Source organism: Leuresthes tenuis, unplaced genomic scaffold, assembly GCF_036924035.1.
Source record: "Leuresthes tenuis unplaced genomic scaffold, fLeuTen1.0.hap1 SCAF_10, whole genome shotgun sequence".
NCBI lineage: Eukaryota > Metazoa > Chordata > Actinopteri > Atheriniformes > Atherinopsidae > Leuresthes > Leuresthes tenuis.
This window is the reverse complement of record NW_027325364.1, coordinates 35,836,227-35,858,469: the sequence shown is the minus strand read 5'-3', so window position 1 is coordinate 35,858,469 and position 22,243 is coordinate 35,836,227. Positions and strand designations below refer to the sequence as shown.

At 40.1% G+C, this 22,243-nt stretch overlaps 2 protein-coding genes across 7 annotated transcripts in view; one reads left to right on the top strand and one right to left on the bottom strand.

Moving 5' to 3' along the window:
* The window catches only part of tcaim (T cell activation inhibitor, mitochondrial), a 382,005-nt gene that overhangs the window by 350,130 nt on the left and 9,632 nt on the right, over positions 1 to 22,243 (top strand). The window contains exons 1-3 of one of the 6 annotated variants that reach the window (XM_072395013.1): positions 21,100 to 21,262; positions 21,433 to 21,581; positions 21,982 to 22,114. The exons of 2 other annotated variants lie outside the window; for them this stretch is intronic. In XM_072395013.1, coding sequence (XP_072251114.1) covers positions 21,520 to 21,581; positions 21,982 to 22,114 — 195 coding nt within the window. In that variant the 5' untranslated portion in view covers positions 21,100 to 21,262; positions 21,433 to 21,519. Of the gene's footprint in view, positions 1 to 21,099; positions 21,582 to 21,981; positions 22,115 to 22,243 lie in introns of those variants that run through there. 3 more of the 6 variants (XM_072395012.1, XM_072395014.1, XM_072395015.1) reach the window with 3 other exon arrangements.
* ggctb (gamma-glutamylcyclotransferase b) lies at positions 5,773 to 9,417 on the bottom strand. The gene is made up of 4 exons (XM_072393359.1): positions 9,099 to 9,417; positions 8,865 to 9,010; positions 8,624 to 8,756; positions 5,773 to 6,085 (listed from the first exon to the last, which is right to left on the bottom strand). The coding sequence occupies exons 1-4, from the start codon at positions 9,369 to 9,371 to the stop codon at positions 5,918 to 5,920; spliced, it is 720 nt and encodes a 239-aa protein (XP_072249460.1). The 5' UTR covers positions 9,372 to 9,417; the 3' UTR covers positions 5,773 to 5,917.

The following is a 22,243-nucleotide window of genomic DNA, read 5'->3' as shown; positions in this document are numbered from 1 at the left end:
ACAGATACAAAATGATAACAAAAAACTCTTTGCCACTGCAAAGCAAAGACAGCCACCTGAACTGACAAAAAAAGCTAAAAAAAAAGCTATACATCAAGCATCACTCTGCATCTTGCCCCTGGTCAACCCAAAGGATTGATCCACATCACCTACAATGGTCACCCTGGCCAAGCAGCCAGGAGAAAACACATGGCATGGTGGATCCAGTTCAAAACCAAACAATGTATACAGATCATACACACAGCAAGTAAAAATATATATTCACCCAACAGCCTTCAAAATAATTTAGAAAACCAGGGCATGTAGTTAACGAGAAAGGTTTATTGTAAAAGCATCTAGCAAAAAATTATAGTCAAAGGGATTTATCCATTCAGCACTGTCATAACAAAAAAATAAAAAACAAAATGAAAAGCACATTACTGTACAATCAGATACAGACAGATTCAGTCATTGTGCTGGGTTGGGCCAGAGGACTTCACCCACGTCACAGGCAACATTTTCCCTTGGTGTGCCGAATGAAGCCTTGACAAGACTCCAGTTATATAATCACAGGCCGGTTCCATTGCCTTCAATAAACTTTCTCTAGTGTTGGGCTGTCGGTCATAGACCTTCCACCACTACGCAGAGAAAAAAAACCTATAAGATTCAGGACGGGGCTGTAAGGTGGAAGGAAACCTCGTGTATCAGGAAAGCACAGTGAAAGCTCACATTGGAAGCTATGAAAGTTAACAAATCTCTCAAAACTGGGAGGAAAACAGAAATGCTATGAACAATTTAACAAAACAAAATGAGATGGATATAAACAAAGGATGCACTCTTAAACAGAGGCGCAATTAAACTTTAACTGTAAACTTAAAGCTCGCCTTTAACGGCGGCACAAAAAGGTCTTAACGAACAAACACAAATCGCTCCACTAACGTAAGTTTCTATGAAACATTAACCAACCGAAAATCTCTCCAAACGGAAGAAACAAACAAGGCTATGAAACTTACCGTATAGAATAAATAAACTAGGACTATGAACAAGAATAAATTACAAAACAAAATAGCGTTACAGGAGGCTCGCTTTACTGCAGGCTCGTGGAAACTATGGGTCAAGGTAAGGCTGGTAATGTAGCTCATGGGGCGAGACAACATACTGGCACAAGACAAGGGAAACGCAGACTATTTGAACACATGAGGGACAAAGGGGAACAGGTGGAAACACTTGGGAATCAGGGAAGACAATGAGACACTTGACACGGGAGGAAGGGCAAGATACCTGAAACAAGAGGGGAAAGTTAGTGCTTTTTCAAAATAAAACAGGAAGTGACGAGACAAGACATGGAACAGAACGTAAATCCTGACCTCAGTTTGAGTAAATAGCAAGTTAACTCTCTGTTTACGGTAATTTTAGCAGATAACTTGCCAGTTAGTTCACCAAGATGATGGCCCCTCTTACAGCAACATGCTTCCTTTTCAGGTGCTCTTGCATCGTGGTTGTGCTGCCATGGAAGGCAAATTCTGCCTTACAGATATTGCATTGCACACATTTGTCTTTAGTTTTCTTAAAATGCTCCCACACTTTTGAACTCTGTTGCCAGGTAGCCATGATACCAGAGGTTTAACTTCCTGTGACATCATGGCTGACCCCTGGTTACCACTACTGCGCATGTGCGCTAAGGACAGAAAGGCAGATGCAGCAGTGGAAGGTGCCGCAGAAGTTTTGAGAAAAAGTTTGAAAAAAACCACAAAAAAAACCCCAACACGTCGACTATTAAATTAGTTGTCGACGAATTTAATAGTCGACATAATCATGACTAGTCGACTAATCGTGGCAGCCCTACTTCGCGCAAACATCGAGGCAACAACAACACGGAGAAGAAGAAGAAGCAGCAACAACAATAGATGGCTTTTCGATTGTACAGCTGCTGCTTCTGGCTTTAGGCTGCTTCATTGGGATCAGAAAACGGCAGATCCAATATGTTTGTGTTAATCGACAGGTTTTAAGTGGGTGTCAATTACGTTCTTGGAGACAGGTAATAACCTATTAACGGTTTGACTCTTACTTACATTGAATATGATATGGTAATGTTAGCCTTTGTTATGAGCTAACATTAGCTGGTGTTATGTCCTTGCTGGAATTGTCACAAATTCACAAACATATAAGGCTACTGGTGATTTTTAAGTCGCTGTTCATATCTACCACAGCAGTGGATATGAGCCGTCTCCCCATCTTGCTATTTTTGTTGGTCTTAACAATTCCTCTCCCCCGCCGACGTAAGCAGTTCTTTCTTCTAGCCCAGAAAAGAGCTGGTGCTACCGTTGAACCTTTTTTTCTGGTCCAGAGCCAGTCAGTGGAAACAAAACCTGGTTCCAAACTAAGCACTGGTCCCGAACCAGCCCTGGAACCGATTTGGTGGAAAAGGGGCAAGAGTCATCTTTACTTCCTGAGAAGACATTTTACAAAACTGCTGCTTATATTTTACCAGTCTGTTGTGTCTAGTGTTCTTTTTTATGCTGTGGTTTGTTGGGGGGACAATATTAAAAGGAGGGATGCTAGACGTTTAGACAGACTGGTGAGGAGGGTTGAATCTGTGGTGGACACAGAGCTGGACTACTACTTCTACACCTGTTCCTCATCTGCCCTCATCAAGACACAGTCTTAAGGAGCTACAAGAGCAACCAGTCTTCGCCAGATGGTCTCACTTCACAAGTGGTAATTAGGCTGAGTCCTGCGATTAACCTAAGAGTTCTTTCTAGTACTTCCCTTGCATTCCTGTGCAATTCCACTACACCACAGCCAGCATCGTCCTCTCCACTCTGGAAATAATTCTGGACACCGTAAGAACTATTAATTCCTCTAGTTAGGACATTTTCTCATTTTAGTGGACATTCCCACTAACTGTTTCCCTCTTCTCTCAGTGTTCCCTGACCACCCAGATCCTCCCCTGGCTTTCAACAATATCCTTTCTGTAAGTAAAATAAAAAAGTCTTAATTCTAATACTGTGTCTGCGTCTGCTATTGAGTCAGATTTGTGAATTGTCTAGGCACCTAGCCATGACATTTGGAGAGTTTTACACTTGTTGATGACTTCAGACCCTAATATATTTTCCCAAGAACAGAAAAAGGGGTTTTCCCATAATATGTCCCCTCTAAACAGTAGGTCTAGTGGTATGCAAGGTGAGTCAGTTACAATGTCGAAAAAAAGAATCCCGTATGATCTGAACTATTAGGAAATTCGGGTTTTGAAAATCTAATTTCTTATCCAACTGTTTTTTGTTTTGACAAACAGAGGGTACCATCATAGATGAGGAGGTGAAGAGAAAAAGTTAATTGTTGACGAGAAATAAATGCAACAACAAAACAACAGCCAATCCTCAGAAATCCTGCAATTATGATCAGTCCAAATCAGTTTAAGTTACTTTCCGTCACAGGTTTGTTACAAAGTGGACAGTTTGGACTTAATGAGCAGATTGAGACAGAGAAATAAGATTAAATGGGTTTATTGCAGTTGTGGAATGAGGTGAGTTGCATAAAGCATAAATTAATACTTGATTTCCTGTAGAAGGAGAATCCAGAGTGTGAGAGGTGGCGGTAAGTGCAACAGGTGAGTGAGTCTTAGTTTGCAGGGTCTGGAGGATTCCATGAAGATCTCTCCACAGGGTGTGCGTGTCCAAGCAAGAAGAATCCAGGAGGTTTCTGCAGGGTATCCAGGTCCAAAGGGTCCACAGATTTCTGGCAGGAATCATTTGTGTCGATCCTCCAGGTTGGCAGTGAAGAGGCGGTCGTCTGGCAACTTGGTAATAGATAATTTGGGATCTTAAGGACTTAAGCACGGCTTTCCAGAATTGGTTCTCTTAGAAGAGCAGAGAGAAGCACGATTAGACAAGGTCAAGAGTAGAATGACTTAACTTAGGAGCGGCCAGTTGTATCACTTAGGAGTTACAACGATCTGGCGACGAGTGTTTGTCAGCCCAGGGAATATAAGCAGCAGGGTTGATGAAGTAGATAAGCATCAGCTGTGCTGAGAGAGCCTGCTGGAGAACTAGGTCAGCCACGCTCACACACGGATAGGTGCGAACTGCCAACTCTCAGCAGGGGGAGACAATATTATCCACATACATGGGGGGGAAAAGGGAAGGTGAACAGAAGAGGGAGAACACCAGATGCCGGAGAACCATCACAGGGTTTGTCAATGGTGGACCCCAAAGCAGGACTATAGGAGGAGCCGAAGACTAGCAGTTTTTTTACAAAAAAAAAAAAAGAGAAAGCACTGCTGGAGTAGGACAAGTGAGAAGAAACAAAAATACAAGAATAAAAAAAACTGAACTGAGAAGATCATCAAAAATAGATCATCAAAAACGGCAGAGCACATGATGAAAACATACTTGCAACATGAAATGATCTGACAAGGAGCAACGGAAAACCAGGAGTAAATATAATGATGAAATAATTATGAAATGAACGGCATATGAGGCAATCAGAAACGGAAAACCAGGAGTAAATCTAGCGAGGAACTAATTGTAAAGTCAGTGGCACATGTGACAATCGGCAACAGAAACCAGGTGTGATAAGAAAGCTGTAATCCAACAGAAATGGACAAAAGGTCAGGATCTAACAAAATAAAACAGGAAGTAACTAGACATGAACAAAAAGGAAAATCAGAACATAGGAAAATGCAAAACACAAAAACCCATTGTGACACAACATCATGTCTGAAAATTCTGGCATGTGTGATCATTTCTTTTACATTATGTTTATAAAATTAATGAAAAATTAAATGTATTTTCATGGCATATTTTGCTCGAGAGCATATATTTTTGTGAAAAGCTAGGCAACTAGAAGCATCAAACAGACTTTATATCAACCAGAAGCAAGCAAGAACAACTGGGTATTTTTTATTTTAGTAAATGGATCCGACTGTGTGGTACATTGGAGTGGTGGTCTTTGGTCCTGTGTGGATTATGTGTGCTGTTGATGTGCCTGTTTGGGTGGTCTGGTTTCTTCCCACAGTGCAAAGACATGCATGTTTGGTTAATGTGTTTCTAAATTGATCATAGGTATGAATGCACTCTTCTAACAATTATTTTATTTCCTGCAATTCCATTAAAGGCACAAGCACTTGTCCAGGTGGTAATCAACAATGTATTTGTGTGTGTGGAAGAAAAGTTGAATGTGCATCTTCAAAAACCTTTGATAACCTGTTAAGTGCATATTGATTTATTTACACATGTAGCTCTAATTTTGACAAACTCTGTATTTAACTCCTGTTAAATGCACAAAGGTAACTGGATTATTTAACCTGAGGATTCATAAAGGTTTTTTCATGATTAAATGGGGCTTCACAAAGAGGCTCAGAAAGGTTTTTTTTTTCTTGCTTTTTTTAGTTTTGCTCACAGAATGATCAAAACAAAAACCTAAATGATCCTCTCACTTTTTCTTTTCTATCAGTGTTGATATTGATTTAGCAATTTTAAAAAAGAGAAATAGAAGTTGACTCATTTTATTACATTTTGTGAGAAAAAGGAACAACAAAAACGTTTCTTTTCCCCTTTGTGCTGTTTTGGATTGACTCCAAAAATATGAACATGATAAAGAATTATCAATGGCCAAGGCACGACTGTTAAGTTGAAAAGAAAATAACAATCTGCATCATTGTTCTTACAGATGAAGTGAGTGTACTGACTCTAACCTGGAGCTGAATCTCACACCTCTGAATTATGTTGATTCAGTTTGTCTAATATAAGCAAATCAAGTAAAATCATCAACGGTATTTTCTGTCAGTGGTTGACTGTTAAAATGTTTCATCTCTTGATACTGAAATGAAGGTTAGCCATGAGACAAAGTATCAAGCCAAGGTGAACATGTTAAACTACAGTATTAGGGTCTTACAGATATGGACTTTCCCAGTGTATAAACTGGAACTGGAGTTTGATTACCAGGGATCAGAACGGGAGTCGGTTGTCTCTCTGACCCTTCCTCTGGCTCGCTCTAGTTCATTCATCATGGGAAGGGGTCCCTCATACATGTTGGTCTTGACTGCTCGAAGTTTCTCCTGGTAGTCCTTTGGCAAGCCATTCTGTTCTGCTCCCATCACAATTACCTACAACCATTGATGAGATACTGTATAAGCTGTCTTTAAACTAGTTCCAGATAATCTCACAGCAACAATAAAGACACAAATCCTAAACTTCTTCCCAGCCCTACTCATGTCCTTTTGAAACTCAACTGTCTGCAAAAGTGAGTAATGGTTTGACAGTTTGTGTTCACGTTGAACCTTCTATCAAAGGAAATTCATCATGAAACGATGAAAACTGTTGACCGACTAAATTCTTGCTCACTGCTGAATTATCACATCATTAATAACTGCAGTTGCTGCTGAGAGCAGCAACGTGTTAGCATCAGGATGCTAGCACCAGCTGTGGTAATAGGTATGTCTACACCACATTCCAGTATGTCTCAATACATTAGGGGTCCCATATGATTATGGGGCACTGAACGTAGTGGATACTGCTTTTCTTTGTAGGTAACTGCCCTGTGAGCTCCAACGTTTCATCCAAAGATCAGAATTCATTTGAGAAAACCTAGCAGCTTAAACGGACAACATCGTGCATACACCAGTGGAGAGCACAATATGTGTGGCTCATTATAGAAGACAAAGGTGTGACCGCAAAGTCATGCTCTTAGAACAATCTGGCATTCTGGCTCACAAGCTGTCAGATCTGTAAACCATCGCAGAGCAGGGTGTGTCCTGACTGTTGTGAGCTGTTAATCACATAGTCAGCTGATGAGGGCTGTGAGCAGACTGGTCCCTTTTCCAGATGCTTCACAAAGAGAAATGGATGGCAGTGAATAGAAAGTGGCACCCTTGATTTCATACATTATCACATTATTTAGTCTTTCATAAACAAAGCAACTTTTTATCACCATCTCTGGTATCAAACAGAGCACGTTTGGGTCATTGGAAATGTCATTTGCTGTGCCATCCATGGTGATGGTTATAATTCTACTATAACAAAGTTATTGAAATAATCTTTACTTTAGTGACAGCTTTATTGACCACAGAATCAGAATGTAATACTGGCCTTGAGTCAACCGACAACTACATATTGTAGTGGACATATTTTTTCTAAGCTTATGTAGATTCTGTGGTTTTGTGCTATAAATGTTTCACATTTCTTCTTTAATTTGGAATGTCAAATGACACAAATATCACAGATAAGTTCCAAGCCCTAAATTATGTCCACAGTCTATTAATTTTTTTTCCCTCAGTGTATCTAAATGCAAAATGTAAATGTAAAAGTCCTGTTCAGAACATCCATCAGTAAACTCTTAACTAGAACCTTTATGTACCACAACCTTGTCTCCATAAAATCTGGGACACCTTGAACAATATATTTTAAACAGAATAAAGTAATTGTACACGTTTAAACATTCGTGTAAAATTAAACATAACATATTAAATGTTGAAAATGAAAAACATAAATGTTGTTGTTATGTAAAATATATTCTAATTTTGGAATTAAGACCCTTCACAAAACCTGGGACAGGTTTATATTTACCACTGTGTTACAACAGGTAAGTGTTTGAGGATATTACATTACTTTGCCTCACAGTTCAGGCATTCTTTGTCGTACTGTCTTATTTTCTTTATAAGAGTCTTAACTGGCATTTGTGGATGTGACAATAACTATGTCTGTGAGTTCGCTAGTGATCAGATGTAATACTGAATTCATTCAGTTATTACAACTGTCACAGCTGATGTGAGACACAACTGCAAATACACTGTGGGATACCATCACTGACAAAAAGATTCTACCCCTATAATTTATCTGGCGATTGTATATTACACACATATTGTAGTTATATATTGGTAAATGACATTGCTAACAGTGTTTCTAAGCCACTTTTTGGTCAAACATAATCTTCTTAATAACACAAACAATTAAAGATGACAGTTGAATATTTAAGATAATCAATGTGGGAGATCATGTTTGAGTAGGCTGGTGGCATCTGTCCTCCATGCAGAAGTGCACTTATTATATACATTGTTGTTAATAGATTAGAGTTCCCACAATAGGTATATTAGACCCAGTCATAATAACTAAATTTAATAGCAAATGGTAATCTGAGCGTGGATTACCGTTTTATCAGTTTTATCAGGCACAAACTCTCATCAGGTAGTGACATCAACAGGCCAAGCTTGCGGGCCTGAGAAATGTGGCCTTTCTTCAAACTTGGACAAAGACTTCTGTGAATTCTTTGAATCTTTTAATATTCTGTGATGTTGTAGTAACCTGACAAGCCAGACAGTTTGTTACAAGGAATCATCTGAGAAGTCCTCCTTAAAAACCTTTGGTAAAGTAAAAGCAAAAAAAAAAACTGTAGATAAAAAGACTAGCAGCTGATTGGTGAGGTGTGTGTCTTCCACCCTCTGCCACTGTGGTAATGTAGGGCTCAATGTTTTACCTAAGGACACTATGAAAGCTAAAGGGGCTCATAAAAATCAAATTATAGCTTTCTTTATGATTTTTTAATATTTTCTAAGTTAAAAATATGACTCATTCTGACTTAAAGACCAAGAAGCAAGTAGTCAGTCATAAAGGTGCTCACAAAGACAAATGCAAAAAAATGGTCTTACCTGTAGATATTGTGGCGATGGAGGGGCATACACACAGCTGTTCATTATATAGGTGCGACAGTTGAGCTCCTGACCCTTTGTCTTCACTAACAACTCCACAGGACTGTATGTACCTAACGTCACATTCTCTTGACTGAATGTGTTCACACATGCACACGCACAAAAACACGTTTTTGCAATTTTTACAGGGAAGAAAGAAATCCCAAACAGGCCATTGAAAAACAAACAAACAACCCTTTACCTGTCCAGTGACTGAAGATCAGATATGTTCATCCTCCACACTACACCCCAAACCTCATTTCCCGGGCTGTGCTCTATGGTGGCCACACCTCCATGCCACCGGTCACTAGCAAGGCCTTTGTGGTTCCCAAAGACCAATCTATAGTTCTGAAATAGAGAAAAAACAAAGAATGTATTAAGCATGCTTCCTGTACATGAAACAGAATGATGATGAGGTCTTGGTGTAAAACTTTACCTTGAGCCTTGCCACACAGTACACTGCCGCTGAAGGATTCTTGAGCTGGAGCCGCTCCTTCAACAGGTTACTACCATATGCAAAGTACAGGAAGGTGTGATTTTTCTCCATGTTTTGATCCGTTTTTTCAAGAAGAAGAGAGAGGGCTTTTAAGGTAAGCCAACAATGACAAAGATGGAGTGCTGAGCAGCCACAGCTGCCTGTTTGGAGGGTTGAGATGAGAGAGCATGTGTTGCAGAATGACAGAAAAGTAGAGAAGTACTGGCTTTTCATCACCCACAAACCATTCTCATGCAAATTCCCTGCACTGCTACTGTGCGCTATTCACACTCACAATGCAAGGTTTGCCTCATGTGTTGAGCCAAAAGCACTGAGCCAAACACATAGCATAACACACCCACACAGGAACTTGCTTTCTACCCTTGTTGTGATTCACCACTAACATTATTCACTCCTTAACCCCTAACCATAACAGCTGAATTCCTTATCCCAACCTTTACTCTGAACCTTTCCCAAAGCCAATCCTATCCAAGCAGCTCTCAAAAATCCCTTTAATCATGTGAGGCCCACCATTTAATACCCATTAACCTGTTGGACCTCACAACTATAGTGGGCTCCTGGTTTTTGGACGCCACAAATATGAAAAAAAAGGACAGACACACACTTATTTACACTTTTAAAAACACACTGTGGAGGGCATTAATCTATTAGGTAACTAATAAAGTTGAGGATGTTGTTTTAATTACTTTGTACCAACAACAGAGTTTACTAACAACAAGATGTTAAAATGGTAATATCTCTGGAACAACATGGTCATTTGGGAGATATGTCAGTTACTGACAGTAACTTAGCAGTTACTGAGGTAGTTGAAAGTTACCAGTAACTGAAAGGGTAGACACTATTGCAAAGTCAACATTACACTTCACAGCTAATTTTTATTAATTAATTAATTCATTCATTCATTTATTCGCCTTGGCTATTGTCATCATTTGAAAAAAGGTTTTGTTCTTCATATTTCAAATCAGAAAAACACTGTTCATGTCCTCTTTGTTTTCAGGGTGCCTCTGATCACAGTAAATTATCTTGAAAAAGCCACTCCTTGTCTTACATTTGGTTACTTAAGAGCATTTTGTTTTGATATCTCTGAGTAGAATTTGGAGGCTAAGTGTAGCTTCCCCCAATGTGGCCAGTGGCTCATGCAGCGAAAAAAGACAGGACAGGACAGCTGTCAGCTGACACATGGGAAAGGTGTCCTATATTTCCACTACCAAACAGTCAACAAATGATGTAACTTAGAAAACTCAAAGTCTTAGAATACTTCCCACACCCCTGTTGCCTGTTTTGCTGCCCGGGACGAGAGGGGCCAGGAGGATGAGTTGTTCTGCTGGTTCGGGGTCTGTGGTGTCTGGGGAGCTGCTGGCCCGCTGCGCCACAACCCAGCGGAGTTGAGAGAGGGGGGACATGTGCGGATGTATGTGATGTGCAAGTGTGTGTGGTGATGACTGCGCCTGGGTCTGGGACTTACTGTCCTCTGGCCTTCTTGGGGCACGTGCTGACCCACTGTGTGGCTGTCTGGGGCGCCTGGCCCTCTCGGGTATTGGGTGGGGCCTCTGCCGGGGGGGTTTGGGGGCGCTCGTGCTCCTGGGGCCTGGGGCCTGGGTCCGGTGCACGGTCCATGTCTGGGTGGCTGGGGACCGGCAGGGTCGGTGGGCTGTTGCCCCTGGTTCCCGGGGGGCCTCTGCCCTATGCTTATGGGGGCTCTGTCCGGGGGCTTCCTCTGCAGTCTTCTGGGTGGATGCGTGGTTGTGCCTGCTTCTGATTGCTGTTGGGGGGGGGATGTATTATCCTGTGGTTTCAGGTCATCTATATCCACAGCTGTGTTGTATGCGATTGCCGCTTCTTGTGCTTGTTTTTGTTTGTTTGTGTGTTTGTTTTTTCTCTGCTTGTCTGCTTTCAGGTGCTCCTGGTGGCGCTAAGGCTGGATTCCCCTCAGAGGCCGTGGATTGTCGTCTGTTTTGTTTTTACAGGTGTAGCAGCTGGTTGTCTGGTTTGTCTTTCTATTTTTGTTCTGTTTCTTCTTCTTTGCTCTTCCTCTTTCCCTGTCCCCCGGTCCGGTTCAGCACTATTACATGTTAAATATTGTAACAAAAATAAATAAATAAGCTGTTGATGGGCATCAAGGGGAGCTTTACATTTATAAAACTTCCCTTGGCAAAGCAAATCTGTTTGGCATAAACGGTATTCAGATTACAATTCTGCTGCCATAATGCTGAACAGGACAAGGGAAAAAAATAGACAACTCAAAGTTACACACAGAAAAGACAATGGTTGCAAACACAAATTTCAGTGAAAAGTAAACAGTTTCATGATCAGCTCATAATACTGAATTCAAAAGTCCAGTATTTGTTTTTCAATTTCTAACAAATTAGTTGTTCTCTCCAGTCAACACAAAATATTAATTAAATCCATTGTGAAAATAGTACCAATATTCAGTAGGTTGTAGAAAACAAAACAAAAGAAAATAAAGGAATTCCCCCATTAAATCTCATTAACAGGACACTGCACCAAATGAAAGATCCAGTCCATGTTTTATTTGTAAGCCTTTTTCCTGAAAAGAGGGGTAGAGGTGCAGACTTCTGCAGAAGCAAGGTATCATGTGCCATAAGGGTTGAAGACTGATGGATAAGTGTGATGCAAAGGATTGACATCTGCACTGTGTTGGTAACAGTTGAACAGTGTGAGCTCATTTACCCAACTACAACTGAGTGAGATGCTATGCCAGTGTTCTGTCCCCTGCACCTTCCACTTACATGTGAATTAGTGGAACATGAGAAAAAGATGGTAGATTCAGTCAGCTTGACAGCACGATAACAGCAAGTTCAGCCTGTTTACAAACTTAGATTTCACCTTTCATTATATACTGCAAAAGTAGTTTTCTAAAAAGAGGTTTATGTATTTGGCAGACACTTTTATCCAATGCAACTTATAGGTAGGCAGACAGAGTAAGGCAGTCTTGACTGAGGACCCCTACTGGAGGTAGTACTTTTCATGCATGGGATTTGAACCCAGGTCTCCCCCATGGGAGGTGGCAATCATACCACTACTCTATCCAGTATTATTGTAAAAAAAAAAAAGATGTCTTCACATCAGCAAAGGTCAGTTAGCTTGTTAAATGATATGTAATTAACATTAAAAAAACATATTTTACAATATCTCATCACAACAAAAAAAACACATTAAGTGTAATTATGTTAATATTCTGTGCATTAGCTGGAAATCAGCTCAGTTGTGTACAACATACCAGAATAACACATAGATAGTATGACTCATAAAAAACCTGGACAGACAGATAGAGAGAGAGAGAGAGAGACAGACAGACAGACAGACAGACAGACAGACAGACAGACAGACAGACAGACAGACAGACAGACAGACAGACAGACAGACAGACAGACAGATAGACAGATAGACAGATAGATGGTGATTGTGATCATTTACATAGAAATAATCTGTTTGAAGAGTTTCAGTCGGGATTCAGTCTACAGTCTTTTAACTGTGGATTTATAAAGTTCCCCTCAAATATAAAGTTAGTTAATTATTTGACCGAAACAGCAACAAAATCTAAAGAAATAATTGTTTTCACTCACTGATGGAAGTAATTATAAACGTCTCATTTTAGCTCTTGATTAATCAATCTGTCCAAATATCAGTTTTGTGATGCAGTCCATTGGCAGTGTACTGGCCGGTCTCCTGGTATCTCCTCCATATTCTAGACACTGTGCTGAGAGACACAGCAAACGTTCTTGCCACAGCTTGCAATGATGTGCCATCCTGGATGAGCTGCACTACCTGTGCAACTTCTGTGGGTTGTAGACACCGCCTCATGCTACCTCTAGGGTGAGAGCTCTGACAAAATGCAAACAATGACCAAAACATCAGCCAGAAAGGATGAGACCAGATAAATGGTCTGTGGTCACCACCTGCAGAACCACTCCTTTATAGGGGTTGCCTCTCATTTCCACCTGTTGTCTGTTCCATTTGCACAACAGCAGGTGAAATTGATTCACAATCAGTGCTTCTTCCTAACTGGACAGGTTGATTTCACAGAAGTGTGATTGACTTGGAATTGCATTGTGTTGTTTTGGTGTTCCCTTTATTTTTTTGAGTCATGTACTTCTTTGGACATTGCAGTGTGGCCACACAAAATTCTAAAAGTTGCTGTGATGTCTAATATATAGCTTCTCTGTGTTAGGAATGTCGATGCAGCAGGTGACAAAAATGAAAGCTGGTCTTTGGATTATGTTTTGAATTGTGATTATTGAAATTGTCAGAATTGTCAGAATGCAGAATATAGTTTGTTTTTTATTTTTCATTATACTGAGAGTCACTTGCACTGTTCCCGCTGTCCTTTTTTTTGGTTTAGTTAAGCAGCTTGTTTGTGTCAGTCCACCCAGTTTTTTTATCTCTATATTTTCATTTGAGTTACTCCCCTATCTAACCTACCGTGACAGTCTTATAGCTTTAATCCTTATAAATCCTTGGACCAAGGTATGGGTAGGTTTGCATTCACGTGTGAAATATTTGCAGTGATAATTGGAATGCAGTGATCTATTTGCCATGTTTTGGGCATTTTGGAATAAGTGATTAGCCCGCCTCATCTGCTGTGGTGCACTTAAGCTTCAGTCCTCTCAAAATTATTCTAGTATTTTTCTTTTTCTCATTGTTCCTCTGCGGCTGAAGTAGCCTGGCTAAGTTCTACTAATCCTGGCATCCAGAGAAGACTAGTTTCTTTGATGAAGGCAGCACACTTTGCTAACTAGTTGCTTGTTCGAGGCTTATCGATCTTAGTATTGTCGTCTGTTCGTGACATTCCAGTGATGCAGGTGGAGTGAGCTCTTGCTTGGCTCACATACTCAATCCCACAGAAACTTACAATCCTTTGACAATCAAATCTGCAGATTCGCAGTTAACTCTGTGTGTCTGTGTGTTGTCAGGCACCAGGATTCTGGAGAATGGTCTGCTGTTCAAAGATCTGCTGCAGACTCCAAACTTCAGGATCACAGTGGTAGATGATGCTGACACTGTGGAGCTATGTGGAACACTGAAAGTATACAGATATGACAAGCATGTACATAAGCTCTGTATGAGTTGCTTATTGTATTGATCTCTAATACTAGAGCCCTGCTGCTTTTATTCCGCTTTCTTCTAACCCCTACAGATGGCCCAGGACTTGGCAGAGTGTCTGCTGCTGGTTCTCACCAGGTGTTAAAATTAGGTAAATCTAACCTCAGATGAACAACAACACATAACATATTACACTGTGTCAAGAAAAATTAAGACAAAATGTAGAAGCAGCATGTGAAAAACTAAATGACCCTTACTGCTTCCGCATTAATTAAGAGGGTAAGTAGCAGCCAAGTGTGAGCACCACCCAAACAGTGTGAGCAGAAGTTTTGTCAGTTTGCTGGTCTGGAGCATTCAGGTGTGTGTTAACACAATGCCAAGGAGGAAAGACACAAGCAATGGTCTTAGAGAAGCAGTTGTTGCTGCCCATCAATCTGGGAAAGGTTATAAGGCCATTTACATCATTCTACAGAGAGAAAAAAATATTCAAAACAGCTGTCAATCTTTCCAGGACCTTGGAGTGAACTTTCTGGGACGTCCATTCCAAGGTCAGACCGTACAATGCTCAGAGAAACCCAATAGCTACACATCAGACACTACAAGCGTCAGTTAGCATGTTAAAGTTCATGACAGTACAAAAAAAAAAATAAAAAAGAGAACTGTGCATAAACCAGTGCTGCAAACCTCAATGAACTGAAGCAACGTTGAAAACAAGAGTGGGCCAAAATTCCTCCACAACCATGTAAGAGACTGATAATGTTGTACAGAAAACTATTACAGAATCAGTATTAGGTTGAATACTGATTCTGGTTATGTTTCAGTCCTGGTTCTGTTGGATCTCAGCGCTGCATTTGATACTGTAGATCACAGAATCCTGTTGCACAGGCTGGAAAACTGGGTTGGACTTTCTGGAGCGGTCCTTAACTGGTTCAGTTCCTATTTAGAACGCTGGAGTTACTTGTGGAGTTCCCCAGGGGTCAGTTCTTGGACCTCTTCTGTTTAACTTGTATATGCTCCCTTTGGGTCAGATATTGCAAAACCTTAACCTCAATTATTACAGTTATGCAGACGATAGACAACTTTATGTGTCTCTGTCACCAGACGACTGCAGCCCAGCAGATGTACTGTGTCAGTATCTGGAGGAAATAAACACCTAGATGACAGAGAATTTTCTACAATTAAATGAAGATAAAACTGAGATCATTCTGTTTGGTAGCAGAGAGAAGAGGGTCAGCATTGGTAAATACCTTGAGACTCGGGCCCTTACAATCTCTGACCAAGTTTGTAACCTTGGAGTGTTGATGGACTCAGATCTGACTTTCAGCAGCCACATCAAAGCTGTCACCAAGGCAGCTTTTTACCAACTCAGAAACATCAACAGAATTAAAGGTTTTCTCTCCCAAAAAGACCAGGAGAAAGTCATCCATGCATTCATCTCCAGTAGACTCCATTACTGTAATGCTTTTAACTGGACTTCCCAAAAAGAGCATTAAACATCTGCAGCTCATCCAGAACGCTGCTGCTAGAGTTTAAACCAGGACTAAGAGATCTGAACACATCACACCAGTTTTAAAATCTTTACACTGGCTTCCAGTCAGTCACAGAATAGATTTTAAAAGCTTTCTGATGGTTTATAAATCCCAGAATCTGTGATATGTTCAGAGAATATAAACCCAGCAGAGCTCTTAGATCCAAGGACTCAGGTCAGCTGGTCCAGTCCAGAGTCCAGACTAAACCTGGAGAAGCAGCATTTAGCTGTTATGCTGCAAACAAGTGGAACAAACTGCCAGAGGAGATTAAACTGTCACCAAATGTAGACATTTTTAAATCCAGGTTAAAAACATTTATTTTTTCATGTGTCTATGCATGAAATCTGCACGGTATCTTTTAACTTATCTAGACTGTTGCTTGTTTTTATTCATTTTAATTATTTTATTTATTTATGTTTATATTATTTTACTTTATTATTTTAATGCTTTTTCCGCTCCCTGCTACAATGCTTTTATTTCATGTAATGCACTTTGAATTGTTTTGTACACGAAATGTGCTAAACAAATAAATTTGACTTTGGTTTCAACTTATTGCTGCTAAATGTGGTTATACAAGCTGTTGGATCAAGGGTTCACTTAGTTTTCTCCACACTGCTTCTGTGTTTTAGCAGATCATTTTTTCTGAAATGTCAAACCTTAGAACTGAAAAGAGGTATTTCTTTTTCACATGACTAAAGATTGATGTCCATACATTAAGGTAGAACACTTTTAGACTATCTTGTAGAATGTTTAAAGAAATATTACTAATTTTGAAACAATACATTTTTGATGAAAAGACTGAGACTTTGGACATCAGCTATTTTTTTCTCTGAAGGCTGCTGCTCCACTTTACTTCCCTGTTTCCTGTCTCTCTACAGGTTCTCTCCAGGTTCTGTTCAAGACAGTCTATCAGATTTGTTATGGGAGGAGACCAATCAAAGAGATGATCTCTCATCATCAAAATTGAACAAAGGAATACATTTTCAACTTCAACTTAAGAATATTGAATCTGTTTCACTTTATGACTTTATGTCAGTCCAGATACTCTGAAACCTTAGCCTGGTTTGGCTATATCGTTTTTTTTACTGTACTGATTTTGATTGTTAAAAATTGGATTTGATTCTATATTTTCTAGAATAATAACTGTCACTCATTTGCATGAAATTAAACACCTTGTAAATCACAGATCTGAAGTCATGTTAATCACTCCCTTGCTTTACTCCACATCAGTAGTTTTTAAAAAAAAATTTTTTTTAAAAACAGCAGATCATATTATACAAGAATGAGTATCATATCTGTATCTCATATCTATATCTCATAACAGGATGTGATGTAGAGGGAAATCCTTGTTGGTATAACAAGCAACTGACAGCTTGTTATGATGTCATCAACACATTACCATGTATCAGTTTTTACTCTGAGGCACAATGACATCACGATTAGTGACGTCTTCTCTGAATACAAAGCTCTAACTCCATGATTTGTCCACAATACCATTATGCACAGACGTATGGCTCCATGTGAGAGATGAGCAGGGCTGCCTGTTCACTGACGGAGGCTATGGATCCAGATTTTTTCAATTAAATTAAATTCAATTAAATTTTATTGATATAGTGCCAAATTACAACAATTGTCATCTCAAGGCATTTAAATAATATAGTCCAATTCAAGCCAATTGGAATTCAATTCATTGTAATCATAATCCAATTAATTCATATAGAGCCAATTAAAAAAATAATATCCTAGCTAAGGAAACCAACAGATTGCACCGAAACTTGTCTTCAGTCCAATCTCCCGTCCTGAGCGTGCCTGTGGCGACTGTGGAAAGGAACGACTCCCTTTTAACAGGAAGAAACCTCTGGCAGAACCAGAACCAGGAAGGGTGGCCATCCGCCTCGACCAGCTGGGGTTTGAGAAGACAGAGAAGAGGGAAAAGAGGGGGGAAAACACCATAACACCATTCAAAGGATACCTGTTGGAACAGGGAAACACAAGTTAATAACCACAATAATGTCACATGTACATAAAATCATTTGTGAAATTAAACAGGGGGAAAAAGAGAGCAAAGTGAGGAAAGGTGTGACAGATGAGGTCCCCCAGCAGTCTAAGCCTATAGCAGCTTAACTATGGGATGTTTCAGGATTACCTGAGCCATCCCTAACTATAAGCTTTATCAAAAAGAAAAGTTTTAAGCCTAATCTTAAAAGTGGAAAGGGTGTCTGCTTCCCTGACATTTACTGGCAGCTTATTCCACAAGAGAGGGGCCTGATAACTGAAGGCTCTGCCTCCCATTCTACTTTTAGAAACTCTGGGAACAACAAGTAAACCTGCAGTTTGGGAGCGAAGTGCTCTGTTAGTAAAATATCTTACAATGAGATCTTTAAGATATGATGGAGCTCGGTCATTAAGAACTTTATATGTGAGAAGAAGAATCTTAAATTCTATTCTGAATTTAACAGGAAGCCAATGAAGAGAAGCTAAAACTGGAGAAACATGATCTCTGCTGTTAGTTCTCATCAGAACTCTGGCTGCAGCATTTTGAATCAGCTGGAGGCTTTTCAGAGAATATGTGGGACATCCCAATAATAAAGAATTACAGTAGTCCAATCCTGAAGTAACAAATGCATGAACTAGTTTCTCTGCATCACCCTGAGACAGGATGTTCCTGATTTTAGCAATATTACGAAGGTGAAAGAAGGCAGTCCTAGAAACCAGTTTTATATGTGCGTCAAATGATAAATTCTGGTCAAAAATAACTCCAAGGTTCTTCACTGTAGAACTAGAAGCCAAGGAAATACCATCTAACTATATAACTAGACAATTTCTCCCTGAAGCGCTCAGGTCCAAAGAGAACAACTTCAGTTTTGTCTGAATTTAAAAGCAGACAGTTCTGAGTCATCCAGGTCTTTATGTCTTTAAGACAGGCTTGTAGTCTGACCAACCTGTTGGTTTCATCTGGTTTCATAGATAAGTACAGCTGAGTATCATCAGCATAACAATGGAAATTTATGCCATGCTGTCTAATGATGTTACCTAATGGAAGCATGTACAAAGTAAAAAGAATTGGTCCAAGCACAGAACCCTGAGGAACTCCATGACTTACTCCAATGTGTGAGGAAGATTCTTCATTTACAAAAACAAACTGGAATCTATCAGATAAATATGACTTAAACCAGCCTAATGCAGTTCCTTTAATCCCAATAACATGTTCAAGTCTCTGTAACAGAATGCTGTGATCGATCGTATCAAATGCAGCACTGAGATCCAACAGGACAAGCACAGAAACAAGTCCGCTATCAGAAGCTAACAGGAGATCATTGGTAACTTTCACCAGTGCCGTTTCTGTGCTATGATGCACTCTGAATCCTGATTGAAACTCTTCAAACAGATTATTTCTATGTAAATGATCACAAAGTTGAGCTGCAACTATTTTTTCAAGAACTTTAGACAAAGAAGGGAGATTGGATATAGGTCGATAATTAGCCAACACTTCTGAATCAAGAGTAGGTTTTTTAAGGAAAGGTTTAATTACAGCAACCTTAAAAGTCTGAGGTACATATCCTGTCAACAAAGACCGATTGATCAAATCCAATATGGAAGTGTCAATTAAGGGGAAAACCTCCTTGAACAGTCTGGTTGGGATTGGGTCTAACATACAAGTTGATGGTTTAGAAGAGACTATTGCTGTTGTTAGCTCAGAGAGATCAACTGGACAGAAGCTGTTTAAATACAATTCAGGTTCGAAAGATACTTCTAAAGCTGCTCTACTTGATGATACATCAGTGATAATAATGGGAAGGATTCCATTAATCTTCTCTCTGATAGAAACAATTTTATTGATGAAGAATCTCATGAAATCATCACTGCTGAGAGTTAAAGGAATACATGGCTCAACAGAGCTCGGACTCTTTGTCAGCCTGGCAACAGTGCTGAAGAGAAACCTGGGATTATTCTTATTCTCTTCTATCAATAATGAATAATAAGCAGTTCTAGCTTTACGAAGTGCTTTCTTATACGTTATTAAACTATCTTTCCAGACTAATTGAGACTCTTCTAAATTAGAGGAACGCCACTGTCTCTCCAGCTTTCTTGCAGTCTGCTTTAAAGCAGCTGTGAATTATACCAAGGAGCCAACCTCTTCTGACTGATTACCTTCCTTTTCAGGGGCAACATTGTCCAGTGTTGTACGCATTGAAGCTATAGTGCTGTCAACAAGAGAGTCAAGTTCTACTGGAGTAAAATTTAGGTAGCCGTCCTCTGTCATATCTGCACATGGCAGTGAAGAAAAGGATGATGAAATCAACTCTTTAAATCTGGTTTCAGCATTCTCTGACAGACACCTTCTATATGTAGAATTCTTCTCAGAAGCCGTATAGTCAAGTAATGCAAATTCAAAAGTTTAAAAAGTTAATTAAAAAATGGTCATAGAAGACAGGGTTATGAGGGAACACTGTTAACTGTTCACTCTCAATGCCATAAGTCAGCACAAGGTCAAGGGTATGATTAAGGCAGTGAGTAGGTCTGTGAACACTTTGAGAAAATCCAATATAGTCTAATATAGAATTAAAGTTAATATTTAGGCTGTCATTTTCAACATCTACATGAATATTAAAGTCACCCACTACAATGACTTTATCTGTACTCAGCACTAACTGGGATAAAAACTCTGAGAATTCAGACAGAAACTCAGAATAAGTGTTAATTACACAGATTTTTGTGCGTAATTATTCAATTTTGGAACTAAGGAAATAGCTTCTTTCTTACTCCGTATATGTGTAAATAATATAGTTCAGGAACAACAGTATTACATGGAGGCACTGCAGTGAAATGGCTGGCATATAATGCATGCTGGTTCACACCATGGAGGGGTGCCTTTGCTTGCCAAAAAAAAAGAAAGAGAAAAGGCTTGTACAATGTCAGCAGCAGCAAAATGTGAAGTTTGTTGGCTCAACAGACTGCTGGTGCTGAGCCAAGGCATTTGGTGTATGGGTAAGACTGCAGCCTGTGCGTCACAAGCACCCCGATAGTTTCATATATTATCTCTACTGATGGAGACTTTTAATGAAGTGACCTATTGTAACACAACGGCTCAGCCCCCTTTTTAGAGGATCTCCGGTTTTGTTTCTCTAAAAACAACCACAATTCCATACGACTATCGGAAACTTTTATAATGAGGCTGGTTGGATGAAGTTTTGGTCATGTGATTTTTGAGTCACGTTGAGTATTGCCTGGGAAACTGGCAAAGGTTTTTGGAATTAGCATCAGTCGGTGTGATCGCACTGTGGAGCAGCTCTGCGCTCCGCCCGCGAGGTGGCGGACATTTGGTCAGACACAGAAAGAGAAGAAGACCAAGGTGAGCATAAACAGAAGAAGGAGGCAACAAGCGGTCCTGAGGTCAGGACTCAGAGTTATCTCATCTTTTGTTGCTAGTTCTGTAACATCTTACTGGTAACTCTTCGCGGTCTCGGACTACTGCCGGAGCGTTTCACGTCAGGCTAACTTTACGTGCAGGTAGAGACATGTAGACATGTCAGTCCCATGGAGCCGTTAAACAGTGTTTGTGTCCTGTCAGTTGAAGCTGTTAACATGTGCCGGAGCCGTCTTACGTGGGCTCGTTTACGTGGCGTAGTTGGCTAAGGTTAGGAGACAAGCAGCGAAAACATTTCACCCATTTGACCCAGAAACGTTAAAAGATGGTGAAGGTGACATGAACCTCTGTGCTCCTGACAGGCGCTTTCTTACACCGGAGGATCGCTCTCTGTGATAACATGATCATCTGTGTTCATGCACCAACGATGTATGTCTGCGGCCTCCTGCGCTGCACCCTCAGGTAACACGTGACACCTGACCCAAGGGCGAGCAGAGGGTTTACCTCTGATGTCATGGTTGTACACACAGTGAGCACGCTGACACATCTCAGTACTGTTTACAGTCACACGTGCAGAAAGTCAGGCATTCTGCTTCCCCAGTTCTCTGAAATAAAGGTGAGGGATGAATATTACCTGACAAATAAAAGTCAAACCTGTCAGTTTGAAAAATATTCAGAAAATCCACATTCTTTACCAAGATAAACATCAAAGATATAAACAGTCAGTTAAAAACAGTCAATTGAGAGATGGTTGTCAGAATAAACCCAGAGTAACTATACAATATTACCAGCTACTCTAATGGCAGAGTGTTTGTGGATGAAGTGAACTCTTAACAGGACATCCTTGTGCTTTTTGTTGCAGGGCACAGAGGAAACATGTGGCCACACATTTAGTCCAGCAGAGAGCTCTGTCAGGTGCAGAGGCTGTCAATGCTCTACGACCCTTTTATTTTGCCGTCCATCCGGACTTCTTTGGTCAATATCCCAGAGAACGGGTAGGTTCCATTTTTATCAAGATTCTTTAAAAACTAAGTTCTCCAAATAAAGGATTAGGATATAGATCAAACAAAGCTGAAGCCACTGATTTGTGACTCTTAAAGAACCATATCCAATGAAAATGAAGC

Bases quoted from the DNA above. Each gene is read 5' to 3' on its own strand.
- ggctb (XM_072393359.1), bottom strand. From the start codon at position 9,371: ATGAAAAGCCAGTACTTCTCTACTTTTCTGTCATTCTGCAACACATGC. The intron at 9,011-9,098 runs GTAAAGTTTTAC...TCTCTATTTCAG, and splicing joins ACTGTGTGGCAAGGCTCAAG to AACTATAGATTGGTCTTTGG. The intron at 8,757-8,864 runs GTAAAGGGTTGT...GAACACATTCAG, and splicing joins GATCTTCAGTCACTGGACAG to TCAAGAGAATGTGACGTTAG.